Raw genomic sequence first — 14,581 nt, forward strand, 5'->3', positions numbered from 1 at the left:
TAAGCACAGACGTTGTTACCTGGGTCAAAGGCAGACCTTTTACTGCATCATAACTGTCCCTACACACAGCTGACTCCTTCAAGTAAGTAACCTTGCTTCTAGTACCACCATTGGGGTAGTAACTAAAGAAGGGTGTTTAGGCCCCACAATTCTGTCAGTGAAGCAAATGGTATAGTTAAAAGCCTGATATGATGGCTTGAATAAGATTCAACACATCCTCCCTTATCTTAGTTTAATCTGGCAGTGGGGGGTGTTTTTGCTTTTCTCTTTACAAGTTTCTCAATCAGAGTGGAGCTTCTAGAATAACTAGTTTTTAACAGGATCCATGAACCCCTGAAATTGCAGGAAAAATTTTATGTGAATAAATATATTTTTCTAGGAGAGGGTCCAGAACTACTGCCAGATTCTCAAAGGAATCTTTGACCCTGAAAGGGGAAAGATTAAGGATTTGAACAGAGGAATTTTTAAGGATTAGAATAGTGAAGAATTGTAAACAAAGGCTCAGGTCTGGGTCAGGATTTCGGAACTTTTGCAAACCGAACCAACAAAATTGTGATCTCCAGCATTCCTCAAAACATACCTGGTTTTTCTTCTCTGTTTTTCCAGCCTCATTCTTTCTTCCTTTAGGTTTGTCTCTTTTTCCTCCCCAATCTTTTTCCTCTTTTTCCTCCCTATGTCCATCTGGTCACCCCTCCTCGCCATCCACTCCCCCTCCCGTCCACTCACTGACTGACCTAAGTAAAAAGCAAAGCACGCTCTTCTATGTGTTCTACCTATGGAATAACATTTTTTTTTTTGGAATACCACTTTAGGTTGGTGATTCTTATTTTTAAAATTAGGTGAGTTGAACATTTACCATTTCTCTGGTAGAGGGAGAACATAATACTCTAGGTACTGTGACTTTCCGGCTTTTGGGGTTCAGCCCTCAGTAGGAGGTTTTCTGGGGGCAGTGGTCCTCACTCCTGTCTGGCTGGAGGAGGGCAGGGGCAGGAACCCTCAGGCCTTCCTCTTGTTCTGAGTTTGTCTCTGTTGAAGAGAGTGACTGACCAGAATCCCAGGCCCCTGGCTCCAAGGCCCTGCCACCCTCTCCATCGAATTATTTTCATTTGCTGGCTTTGGCTGTGGAAAGCAGAGAAAGGAACCGTTAGGCCAAGGAGGCCGTGGGGACCTGGTCACAGCTACAGAAGGAAACCAGAGCTAACACTGCCCGGCTCTCTCCCTGTGTCTGCTCCAGCTCCGTGAGCAGCAGGGGGCTTGGCCTGCCAGGCTCCCCGGCTGGTGTTCTGGGGATGGATGCCTGAAGCATGAAATCACTGGCTTGGGAGGGCCCTCGCCTTGCTGGGCTGCCTGCCTCAGCCCTGAGCAGCCGGGGGTTCCAAGGAGGTGGAGGGCGACACAATGAGGGATGGGCTGGCATATCCTGTCTGTGCCCCCAGCTCCGCCCTGCTGGGCCTCGTGCTCCCCTCACTGCAGGAAGGGGTCCTCTGGCTGTGGGAGGTGAGCGGGATGCCCTCCGCACGGCCGTGGAAGGGCAAATCATGGCGCTTTCTGGCTCAGGCGTTTGGGGAGCACCTGTCAGGTTGAGATGCATTTCAGTGGGTCTGTGAGGGACACAAAGGCAGGGAGACGTGCCCTCAAGTCACACATTCGGGTGGGGGGTGAGGTGGCCATGTACAGGCACAGAGAATCAGATAGACAATCTCAGGCCCGGCTGGGCTGGGCTGGGCTGGGCTGGGCTGGGCTGGGCTGGGCTTCGTGGAGCTGGGCCGGTTCCGTGACCCGAGGAGCCTGTGGATGCTGGCTGGAGGGGAGAGCGGAGCTTGCCACGGGTGCCTTTGGCAGGAGAGTGCTGCCTCCTGGGGGCCGGCAGGAGATGAAGCCCCGAGTCATAAATTCCAGGGCCCAGACGAGGTCAGTGCGGGAGGTTTCCGAGCTGGCGGCAGAAGGGGCCCCAAGCCTGCGCACCATCTAATTTATTTGTCCCTCCAGTCCCAGACCTAATGCTTATTGGGGACCGGGCCACGCAAATTCATCGTCAGGGACGTGTCCTGAAGAAATAGAGAGCCCTCTGCCACGGGCTGCCCAACCCAGGCGCACGGGAACCCAGAGCCCAGGCTGGCACCAGGCAGCGGGGCAGCCCCTAGAATACCTTCCTGGGGATTGCATTTGCCAGTGAATTTCTGGGCCCCATAGAGAGTTGACAAGTGGCTGTAACTGTTGGCCCAGTTTGAAAGATTGCATCATACCACAGTTGTCAGAGCCATGGCTTTGGACTCAGACCCCTGTGTTCAAATTCCAGCTCAGCTGTAACTCATTGCATGGACTTGGTCAACTCTCTGACCGCTCTCCCCAGTTCTGAAAAGCAGGTAATAATGCCTCCTTTACTGGGTTGTCAGAGCATAAAATAGTACATGTAAGAGGCCTAGAGTCATAGCTGTCACGAAGTGGGTGCTTAATAAATCATTATTATCATTATCATTGTTTATCCCGGAAGAATAGGTCTCTGGAGGCCCCTGGGTTATACTACAAGGCAGTGCTTCTCAAACTTCAAGATCTGGGGATCTTGTAACGATGAAGGTTTCAGTTCCACGGGTGGGGGCTGGGGGAGGGGAGAGCTGAGGTTCTGCAGGTCTGACAAGCTCTCAGGTGATGCTGATGCTGATGGCCCAAGACCAGGTAGGGCCCCGTCGTCCAAGTCCCCTAGAGGAGCGGCCCAGCCTGCTTTCTCTTTGCACTTGCCGAGGGCAGTCCAGGGTAGCCCAGAGTAAAGGCACACTCATTCCAGGCCAGCTCTTATTAAGCAGGACCGGTGTTAAACACTGCTCCCAGGCCTGGGGTCCCAGTGACTAGGAAAGCATTGAAAGCAGGACCGTGTCAAAAACAAGACTGGGACAACCGCACCCTTGACTTTGCTGAGGTTTTCCATGGGATCTGGGCATGGTTGATACTGAGAAACCACAGTCTGTGCTTCTGGACAGCTCTGCCTTAAAGGCCCACAACCCCAACCTGTGACCCCTGTGACCCCTGAATAAAAGCCTGTAGGTTCTAGAAGTCAACAGAGGGGGTTGTGATTTTCACCTGAACTCCTGAGAACATGGTGCTTTCTGCCCAGCTCCATCAGGGAGGAGTCGTGTGTGGTCAGATGGCTCGCTGGGGCTGCCCACTCACCTTGCAGCGGCCAGGAGCTGACGCGCCCGTCATCTGAGGAGGCAGCTTGCTTTGGCGGGAGCATCGGAGTCTGAGACTAGGACTAGTCTGTACCTGTGGCTTTGTTCCTCCCTCTCTGATCCACCTTGGCCAGGAAGCTCCCTTTATCCTCTATTCCACATCTGCAAAGCAGAGAGGAGCCTAGGCCAGAAACAAGGATGCTGGAGGTAGTCCCTGCAGGGGGTACTATGGAAAGAAACGGCTTGTGTTTGTTTTTTTTTTAATGACAAAATATGTATAACATTAAAAAAAAAACATCTTAAAGTGTGCAATTAAGTGGCATTAACTCCATTCACCATGTTGTACAACCATCATAACTGTCTGCTTCTAAAACATTTTCATCACCCCAAAGAAAAACTGTCTATGGACCAATAACTCCCCAATCCTCCCCTTAGCCCCAGATAACCTCTGTTCTGTTTTCTGTCTCTGTGAATATGCCTATTTCAGATGTTTCATATGAATGGATCACACAGTATTTGTCCTTTTCTGTTTTTTTGCACTTAACATGTTTTCTAGATTCATCTGTGTCGTAGCAAGTGTCAATACTTCGTTCCTTTCAATGGCTGAAGAGTACGCTATGTATGGATAGACCACATGCTGTTTATCCACTCATCTGTTGATGGACACTTGGGTTGTTTCCATTATTTATTAAGAAAGTATTAAATTTTTTGCTTACCTCCTGGGTCTAGGCAATGGAGACACACCAAGAAACGAGACAGTACGGTTCCTACCCTGACCTGGCAGGTTAGCAGGCAGTGACAACAGAGACCTGAGTGCCGTTGCAGGGCACACGTTGGAGGGAGCTTGGCCACACTGGGTTCTGGTCTTGCCTGACCAGCTGCTGACTGTGTGGCATGGGCTTCTCCTTTTTCGGACCTCAGCCTTCCCAGGTGTAAAATGGACTTGAGACCAAAGACCCCGGTGGCATTATCATTCTGTAGTCCCGTGATACTGAATCTTCTGCTGTGGGTTCTAAGGGAGCGTCTGCTGCATTTCTCTCTTGGGTAGGGCTTGGGGTCGGGGAGAACGCTGGGGCATGTGGAGTCTGAATACCTCCAGCGTGGTGCTGGACAGGAGGGTGGCCCTGCTTGCATAACCAGGTCGATGCTGGATGCCCCCTGCAGGGGGCCCCTTGTCCTCCCACCCCATTCTCAGCTGCCTGCCTGGAGACGGTGTCCAGGCAACAGTGGGGCTGAGGCGTGACTCCCAGGTCGGAACTCTGGGCCCCCATGGAGGCTGGAGCTGTGGGGTGGGCAGCCGACTTGGGGGGACCCCCAGTTGGGTTAGATTTGGGGGGTGTAAGCGTGTGTGTGGGGTTTAAGTAGGATGGGAGTTGGGATGCCAGAGGCAGGGATGGCCAGAAGGAGTAAATGGTGGCTGGGAGGAACCCACAGCCTGGGTGGAGACTTCCTGTCAAAACAGCCACTTATCCTGGCGGGAGAGTGCATTCCTTTCCCCCAGGAGATAAGAAGGCCAGATTTTTTCCTTTCTCAGGGCTCCTTTGAGCTGAGAGCAGTGTCGGGCAGCCCACAGGGGGCTCCGTGGGCGGGGGGCTGGGGGCTCTGCAGTCCCTTCCGTCTGGCCTCAGCCTGACCAGCTGGGCTCCTGGCTCCCCTCCCAGACTCCCTGCAGCCTTGGGTGAGCACCGACCCCGGCGGCAGGGGCAGCCAAGGGTTGAATCCAGTCTCCTCTCTGTGCTTCAGCTTCCTTACCTAAAAAATGCACTACTTCGTGGGGTGGTTGTGAGCAAATATATATAATGCGCTTGGAACGGTGCCTCGCACAAAGCCTTGCTCAGCGTTTGCGGCAATCCCGGTTATTATCGTGAGATACCGCTTTGTTTCTTGGGTCCAGGTGAGCTGCGAGTTCCTTAATGTTCGGGGGCATTTGGCAGTCCTTTGCTCGGTCGGCCTCCCCAGGTGAAAAATCCCGTCTCATCTCAACTTGCTGACCCCAAGGCCATTATAAAAAAAAGTTTGGTTAAGCATTTAAAATAGAGCCCGTGGCAGAGGATGGAACAGTTTCTTGCATGTTTGTTAGAAATCCTCCCTTTTACAAGTGAGAAATCCTTTTCTCAGAAGGAACTCCAGGACTGCCCGTCCTAGATTGTAGGGGTTGGCAGGAGCTTCTCTTCTTACTGGAAACTTTCAGCCATCCCCTCCCAAGGGGGCTGCCCTGACATCCCCCCAACCCAGGCCCTTCATCCCCTGGGTTACCTAGCCCTGGGGGCTTTTCCGGCTCTTCCCACCAGCCAGTTGTCCCGGAGGGTGGAGGCCTTCCCCGGGGGCCTCTGGACAGGCCCAACCCCACTTCAGACTTCCCTTCTAGCCACTGCTAGAATGCCCGGCCTTCCCTCTGTGTATTTTCTCTCTGGGTGGGGGCCTGGGAGCTGGAAACCCTGCTCACATCCTCTCTCCACCCTCTCTTTGGAGGACCAAACTCACTAGGGCTGAAGCCAGAGAGGGGCTTGTGGTCTGGGGAAGGCTCCCAGCTCACTGCCCAGAAGTCCTGTGGGGAAGGAAATCCGAGCTGAGGGCGGGGGCCTTGGGGGCCTCTTCTGAACCTATCATTATTGACCCTTCCATCCCTTTCCATTGACAGTCCAAGTCAGTACAGCCTGATCCCGTTCAATTTCAGAATATTTCTGTGGAGCACCTGTAGTGGACCAGGATGGTTACGACCCAGTTCAATGGGAGAATCCAGCAAATGGGGACTTGGTGTTTTGCGGACTCCAAATGGGACTCTAAGCTGGGGTTACTTTCCCACTTTCAGTTCTCAAGCCTTTTGAGTAGCTGGCTTCTATCAGTTCCCTCCGTTGTTAAAACGGACTGATGAACTAGACCAGGAAGCCTTCCGTATCCGCACTGACGGAGGGTGCGCCTGACTGTAAGGCCTAGTGGCAGGACTTGTAATTCATAATTGCTTTGTTTCATTAACAGATGAAAAATGTGGCAGTGACCTTGTCTCACAGTCTGGAGCTCACATTGTATCCACAGCCACAGAGAAAGGGACGGGGTAGCAGGGAGGTAGGGGGCAGCACTGACAAGCTTTGGAAGCTAGTTTGGGATTTTCCATCTGCCGCTGGAAATCAATGGTGTATTTGGACAATGTTCCCTGAGTCTTGAGAATGGGCTTCTGGCTGGCAGCTCTCAGAATTAGAAGGGTTCTGAAAAACAACTTAATACCTGCTACTGGGAGCGTGATCTACGTCACCTGGGTGCTCACTGAGATTGCAGCATCTCGGGCCCATCCCAGATGGACAGAGTCAGAATTTGCAGCGAGTCCGTGGAAGAACCAGGGCGTGAACCCAGGTGTCGTGAGTCTTGGTCCTGTCACCGTTCTCCCCTTCCTCCCAGAGATCTTCAGGGCCTCGTGCTCCACCCCAAGGAGGAGGAGAATAGCCTGGGCTTCTCCTAAATCTATGCCCTTTAAGCTCAGGTTTGGGCTCATCCGTCTTATGACTGAGGCTGCCTCACCCATTGCAGCTCCCAGACCTGACACCAAAGCCCAGGGGAGGAAGGATCCACGGACCAGCCCAGGCCGCTGGGGTTTGCCGGGCCTAACTGCCCATCTGTGTCCACCTCGGACCGTCTGGGGTTGGGCCGTGTCTGAGTAAGCATGGGGACGGTGTGGGCAGGAGCTCTGTGAGGGCCTTGGTGACAGGATGGGGCCCGGACACGCCTTTCTTTCCTTGTCACTGACCTCTCTATGTCAGGCCATTTCAGATGTGTTGTCCCTCCCCCAAACTGCGGGTCTCCGTCCCTGTGAGGCAGAGTCCTGGAGCAGCCCAGGCAGTGCCAGGTGCTGGGCATACCATCCGGGTCCCAGGCGGGCTCCACTGCGCAGGAGACCCTCCGGAGGGGCCTTGTATCCAGGGAGAGGCTTGGCCCTCGCACAAGGCGCCCAGTTCGCATTTCCCTTGCTGCACACCCTACTGTACTTCCTGCTCCTCTGGGGATCCTCCTCCGGCCGGCTCGCTGGCCTTCTCTTGCCCTCCCCACCCCCAGGCGTTGTTTTGGTGTGTGTGTCCCTTCCCAGAACCTCGGCCTCTCCTTTCCTTTTCCTTGCAGGGCTGCTCTTCCTGTGATCTCCCGGGGTCTGGGCGGCGTGCCCCTCCCTGCCTTCCTCTCTCTTTCTATTCCTGGTTGGACCAGCCTCTCTCATTGTCGTTCCCAGGAAAGGGCTGTCTCGCTGGGCGAGGGGTGGGGGGACCCGAGCCGAGAAGAAAGCCGGGCCAGAAGCCCCCGCCTCGCCGGACCCGCAGCTCACGGAGGGGCGGCAGGGCCCACGGTGCCAGCGTCATTTTTAGCAGTCTCACTTTCTAAGTTAGTCAGCGGCCATAATCTGACACCCACACGTGGGGGCCGATGACTTCCTGCTGCCTCTTCTAATTTCAGCAGACCCCAGAGGCAGGGCGGCACGTGTGGGAAGCCACAGGGGCCACACGGAGCTTCCCAGAAGCCACCTTACCAGAGGGTGCTGGGCCCGGCCCCGAGGGAGCCGCGCTCTGTAGCAACTTGTGACCCAGGCTGGCCCCTTTGGCCCAGGCGTGGTAGGTGGGATCCCATGGGATCCCTTGGGCACAGAACCCCTGGACCCTGCAGAACCACAGGCGCCCTGGTGGCATCCCAGGAAGCCGTGTTACCCGAACGCTGAGGAGGAAGGTCACGCCTTCAAGTATCTTCCCTCGGCCTGTTCTTGCCTGGTTTTTGTTGTGATTCGTTTTCTCTTTCCTCACTCTGTTCTGTCTTTGTTCTTCCTAAAAGCTCATAGCTCACATGGGACCAAAGTATTTTTTTCTGTGGGTACAGAAACAGATGTTCAGGTCCAACCCCGATACAGTCACGTGCAGCAGCTGCAGACACTGGGCATCCCAGGCCTCTCAGAGTCGGGAGACATCAGCTGAGAGCACCCCAGCCCCTCATGTTACCAGCAGAGTTGCCGAAAGACCCACAGAGGCAGACACATGCTCTAGAAATCTCTGGGGAAACAACTCAGGATGAATTCCAGGGAGACGGTATGGTCTATGGAAAATTGACCTCAGACAGACCTGGGGTCGAGGGTGGGCTCTGCTTCTTCCCAGCTGTGCACACACCCCCTCAGTGTGGCATTCCATAGGGAGACACCCTGTTGGCCCCCCACAGGTGGAGAAGGGGAGATGCCATGGTCTCTGGTGGCGTTTTGCGGGGTTGAAGGAAACCTGGGCTGTATGCGTGTCTCTGTGAGGGAGGGTAGTGCTAGGGACCTGGAGACCGGCCTTCTGGGGGAGAGGCAAGGGCTGTGGTACAGGCAGGTCTGCTGTGTGACCTTGGACAAGATTCTTCACCTTCGTGAGCTTGGTTTTCTCACCTTTGATCTTGCAGGGTGGTTGTGAGGATCGAGGATGATGTAAATTAATTGGCGCCCAGTGACCGGCAAGTATGAGGTGCTCAATAAACGGCCACTGGCGATTATGTTCAGAATTGCCCGGGATGTCCCTGGGGGACCTGCGCTGTCCCCATGCACACAGAGACTCCTCGTTGCTTGGCACCGACTGCAGCAGGAAACGTTGACCTCTGTTCACCCCGAGGCAGGGCGTGGTGTTGCTCAGGGCTTGGGACGGCGTAGGTGCCTGCAGGGCGTGTCAGAAGTCTCAGGTACAGAGGCAGCCCCTGGAGTAGAGGTCCTGAACCTCAGGGTCCATTCCCCCCACAGAGGCTTCAGGGAACCCCCAAATGGTATGCAAAATGAGCATTCATCAGCTTCTCAAACAGGGCCGTGACTAGAAGAATTAGGGACCTTTGTTCAGCAAATCAGACAGCAAGACCCACTGTGAGAGGCCACGGCAGGTGGGTCTGCTCTGCCCTGCAACACTGGGCATGGCCAGCTGACCTCGCCCCACGCCTCAAGTACAAGCCAGCCAGAGACATCAGTGTCTGACCTGGACACCCGCTCTGCAGAAGCCTGAGATCCAGCTGGACCACTGGTTAAGGGTCTGGGCGAGAGACTGGAGCCCCGGGAGTCAGGGCGGAGGCCAGTGGGCCAAGCCTCTGGCGGGGCTGGATCAGGACTGGGGAGCCTGACGTGAGGTGGGGTGTCAGGTGGGTGGAAGTCATAAGGGCCCGGGAAGGTAGGGGCGGAGGAAATGAGGTAGGTCCACCACGTGAACCTAGGGCTCCTTCTCATCCACTGGAATGTGGCACATGTGAAGGGTGGGCCCTAGGGTCCGCCCCTGCTGGAGTGGGCTTGGTCAGAAAGGTCAGAAAGTAAAACGATCTCTTAGGCCTTGAATTCCAGTTTGAAGAAAATCACTGCAGGATCTTACCTCAGAACCTATTCAGAGACCTCAGGCTGTGGGCTGTAGGTGTTCCCTCTCTCTCTTTTGCTCAATTTCTTTTTCTTTCTTTTTTTGCCCCTAATTTTACTTGCCTTTATGTTTTTCTCATAAGCCACTTAAATCATTTTGAAAAGCAGGGAGAGGATAAATGGAAAGAAAAGAAAAGAAATGAATTTGTTTATAGAAAAGCTATCTGGAGAAAGTAGGCTTTCAGTTGTGGAATGTTTTGTTCGCTTTTCTAAAAGACTTTAATTTTTGATAATTTGATTATGCTCATTAAAGACAGGTGGAAAATTTGTAAACATAAAAAAAGAAAGAAAAAGAAGTCCAAAGTTGCATTATACGAACAGCCACAATTAGTATTTTGGTATGCTTCCTTTTCCTATATATATACGTTAAAACTTTTTTTTGTATTCATCCTATAAATGGTATCCAGTTTTCTTACTGAACGTATATCATATATAACATGGACGGTTTTCTTTGGCACTAAAATGTCTTTCTTTAAATGTTTTAAATTTATTTTATTTATCTTGGTTGCGCTGGGTCTTAGTTGCAGCAGGCAGGCTCCTTAGTTGCGGCATGTGAACTCTTAGCTGCAGCACGCACGTGGGATCTATTTCCCTGACCAGGGATCGCACCCGCGTCTCCTGCCTTGGGAGGCAGATTCTTAACCACTGTGCCACCAGGGAAGTCCCTAAAAAGTCTTTTTAAGCATTTAAATACCTCAGACTTTCAGAGTTAGACATTTAGAGACCCCCCCGCCCCGTTCACACTATTATAAATAACTCATTGACAAACATCTTTGTCCATAAAGTTCATTTTCAAAGTTAAGGTTATTTCCTTGAGAACAGCTCAGAACTGGACTTGAGGGGAGAGGGCTGGGGCCAGCAGCAGTTGTCAGCGTGAGCGTGTGCTTGCGAACGTGTGAGGGCTGCCCTTGCGGTGGCCCTGCAGAGAATGGACCCCACCCCCATCCCCGAGTGAGCCCAGTGACTCATTCCCTCACTCTGTGGATCTTGGTGGTGGTATGGAGGGAGAGAGAAGGCATTCCAGTGACTCATCTATGGCGCCTGCAATCCCTCTGACCCTTCAGGCTGACCGGGGCCAAGCCCTTCAGGCCTGGTGACCAAATACCCACCCATGTCAGGGTGGCCTCGGGACGGCGGAGATCAACGGAGCCTGATGAAGTGTTTGTGTCCCGCACGGCCGGCCTGCCCAGCACGCAGCCCTGCGCTCAAACGTGCTCAGGCCTGTGCCTCATCCAGCCTGGCCGAGCTCCCTTCCAAGGCAGGCTGGGCTGGTTTTCTCCTCAGAAAGTCTAGTCAGCAGGGTCAGCCAGCGGATAGACTAAAGTTAACTTAGCTATTATTGCTGTTTTGTTAATGAGGGGAGGACCGGCTGTGAAGATGCCAAACCATTCGGAAATGTTGCACAGTCCTTGGGATTTAAAGTTCTGGAGAAAGAGAGCAGTCAACAATGATTTTAAGTCCTGACTGGACTCCCCAGGGTCCCTTGTACTTCACTAAGCTTTCATTTTACTATTTTTTTTTTTGAAAAATACTTTTCCTATGAAGATATGAATCTTGGAAGCTGTGAGAAGTGCTGGCACTATCATTGGACTCATCAGCGAGACGGCGCTCTTTTGTGGATGGAAGGTCAGGGTGAAGTTAAGCCCCGAGGGCGGTGGAGGACAGGCTGGCAGGAGACGGTCACCGCAGCCCTGGGGGTCAGCTACGGCATGACTGACGGCTGAGAACTCATCCTACGTAGCTGTGGGGTTGGAGGGAAAAGGAGCAGGACCCGGTTCTCTTGGACTGGAGTTCATGGGAACAAACCAACTCATTCTCCAAAGGCAGAGGCTGGATGTGCTGGGTGTCCCTGAGCCCAAGGACACTTGACTTGTATCTTAAAATTCCACAGCCCACTAACATACCCACGGGTGCTGTTCAAGGTGACCTCCTTTGACAAAAAAGCAAAGTGTCTGTAGGACTGAAACCTCTTGAAGACTTTCATTTAAGGCAATGTAAAAAGTGTTTAACATGCTTTGAAAAAATCGTATCTGAGATGTTCCTGCTGTAAGGTAGTCTGTGAACCAGTCAGACTGAACGCACGGCATCAAAAGATCCAAGAGGAAGATTCCTTTGGTGTGACCCGCATTGGCACCCTGCGTGCTGTGTGGCGGGCACAGTGGTGACCCTGCGGGACAGAGGTGTTTTGAGACCGCATCTCTAGCCCCAAGGAGTCTGGTTGGGGGAAGACCTAATGTGGCTAGTCGTGGAGGGCACTTAGGAGAAGGATTCTGATCAGGGAGCTCGTGTAAAGCCCAAAGGAAACAGCTTGAGTTGGGCTTGGAGAGTGAGTACCATACTGATGCTCAGAGATATGGGGGAAGGGTCTGGAAGCAGGGGACACGGGGCTGGGTATTAGTGGCGTTCTTGGGCAGAGTCATCTGCGTCACTGTTGGGGAGAGGAAAAAGCCAAGGACGAATAGGAAATGGTGGGCTGCTGCCAGGCTGTGGAGGGCTTTCACACTCATCTGAAGGAGCTTGGTCTTTATTCTGTAGCTAATGAGGATCCGTGGGAAGGTTTTTGAGCAGGGAGGTAACTTAATGTTTTAAATCAGAAGCACACACGTCAATACATACTCATGGAAAGATTTCAGCTGTACTCTAAGCAAAACAATACAAATGCTACCCTTCCTAGAGGTAACTACTGTTCTTCTTCGTGTCATTTTATTTACCTATATCCGTAGATACAGTACATAAAAATCAAGCCCCAGAAGTGGGAAGGAAGATGGTTCTGTCATCTTCTGTTTTCCCTCCCTGCTCCCCACCCCCAATCACACCTACTTTTGCTATTTAAAGTTACATAAGCGAGGACTGTAACCTAGGGAAGCCTGTGCTATACATCTTGTCACTTGGCTCATTTGGCTTTCCTTTGTTTTATTTCAGAGCATGGTTTTATTGGATATTCACCAGAACTGCTGCAGAACAACACTCTGCCTGATTACAGCCCCGGCGAGTCCTTTTTCACCGTCTTTGGGGTGTTCTTCCCAGCAGCTACAGGTATTGGCGTTGGCATTCTTTTTCACTCTCACATTAGGGGTATAAGTAAATGCTTGGTTCCCAAAACTCAGTATCATAATTGACCTGCACGTGCTCTTAGGATATATATATCTGACTTTATCAATGACTTTAGCTTTAACTAAAAATCTGTTATTTTATTTTATTTTTTTATTATTATTTTTTTTTGCGGTACGCGGGCCTCTTACTGTTGTGGCCTCTCCCGTTGCGGAGCACAGGCTCCGGACGCGCAGGCTCAGCGGCCATGGCTCACGGGCCCAGCTGCTCCGCGGCACGTGGGATCTTCCCGGACCGGGGCACGAACCCGTGTCCCCTGCATCGGCAGGTGGACTCTCAACCACTGCGCCACCAGGGAAGCCCAAAATCTGTTATTTTAACAGAGAGTTTACTTGTTCATAATTCCTGAAAGCCCCCAACACGATTTAATCCTCCTTACCCCTTATACTCATATGTTGACACCTCTTGGCCAAGTTAATAGAGGGGATGTATTTCTCTTAGGGCTGAACAGGATGGATTCCTCCACAGGACAAGCTGCTCTTTCCACCTTGGAAAGAGTGCAGCCTGGTCTAGAAACTCCCCTTCCCCTAACCCAACCCATGTGCCTTCTCCCAGGGGGACAGAGAAATGCTATTGTCCTCTTATCACACTGGGTGTGGGTGAAACCAGGATCCCCCATGGGCAATGACTGAGTCTCTTTCCCCTCCCTTTCCTGCTTTCTGCTCTACAGTGGCTGCAGGAGTCTTCCACAGTGGAGGTGCCTGTAGAGCTCTTGTCACCTGCTCAGGGCCCCAGCCTAGAAGGCAGTAAGCTAACATGTTTACCAAATGCTCCGTAAGAAATAACCGTTTGTGAGGGACTGGGTTTGTTCCCAGGACACAGACTGAGCAAAACATCTCATTCTCGATCAAGGCAGTGTCGATGCCCTGGAGTGTGGCTGATTTTGTCTCCTTTTTCTCCTCCCTCTGCCTTCCTCCATAGAGAAGGGAGGAAAAGCTACTAGATTGTTGAAAATTCTTAAAACTGTCCATATCGAATGTGGGCAAGGATTCAGAGAAACTGGAACTCGCATACACTGCTGATGGGAATGTAAAATGGCACAACCATTTTGGAAGATGGTTTGACAGTTTCTTAAAAACCAAACATAGACCATTCCACTTCTAGTTATCTACTACCGAGAAACAAAAACGTGTATCCATATAAAGACTTGTATATGAACGTTCAAAGCAACTTAATTTGTAATAGTCCCAAACTGGAAACAATGCAAATATTCATCAACAGGTGAATGGAGAGACAAATTATGGTATCACCGTGCAGTATAAAGCTACTCAGCAATTAGAAAAAATGAACTATTGATAATCTGTGACCACATAGATGAATCTCAAAATAATTATGCTGTGTGAAGTCAGACAAAAATGAGTACCTTTTTTTTTTTTTTAAACCCCACATTTGTTTATTTATTTATTTATGGCTGTGTTGGGTCTTCATTTCTGTGCGAGGGCTTTCTCTAGTTGTGGCAAGCGGGGGCCACTCTTCATCGCGGTGCGCGGGCCTCTCACTATCACAGCCTCTCTTGTTGCGGAGCACAGGCTCCAGACGCGCAGGCTCAGTAGTTGTGGCTCACGGGCCCAGTCGCTCCACGGCATGTGGGATCTTCCCAGACCAGGGCTCGAACCCATGTCCCCTGCATTAGGGGGAAGGCAGATTCTCAACCACTGCGCCACCAGGGAAGCCCAAGTACCTTTTTTAAAAGGTTAAAAGTATATAAAAATCCATTTATATAAAATTCTAGAAAATGCAAACCATAGGAACAGAAAGCAGGTCAGTGGGTGTCTGGGAATGGGGGTGAGGGGAGCAGGAGGGAGGGCAAGCAGATACTGGGGGATGAAAAAATGTGGTTGACCATGGTGATGATCTCACAGATGTGTTCACGTCAAACTTTTCAGATTGTTACACTTTAAATGTGCAGCTTATTGTA

General features: G+C 51.8%; 1 protein-coding gene across 8 annotated transcripts in view; it reads left to right on the plus strand.

The window, feature by feature from the left end:
* SLC12A8 (solute carrier family 12 member 8) overlaps positions 1–14,581 on the plus strand; it is a 133,253-nt gene that overhangs the window by 65,118 nt on the left and 53,554 nt on the right. For all 8 annotated transcript variants that reach the window (XR_010943693.1, XM_067738640.1, XM_067738644.1 and 5 more), the window contains exon 6: positions 12,475–12,588. Coding sequence is in view for 7 of the 8 variants with exons in the window: in XM_067738640.1 (XP_067594741.1) it covers positions 12,475–12,588 (114 nt within the window). In the remaining variant the exon portion in view is untranslated. The remainder of the gene's footprint in view (positions 1–12,474; positions 12,589–14,581) is intronic.

Source organism: Pseudorca crassidens, chromosome 5, assembly GCF_039906515.1.
Source record: "Pseudorca crassidens isolate mPseCra1 chromosome 5, mPseCra1.hap1, whole genome shotgun sequence".
NCBI classification, from domain to species: domain Eukaryota; kingdom Metazoa; phylum Chordata; class Mammalia; order Artiodactyla; family Delphinidae; genus Pseudorca; species Pseudorca crassidens.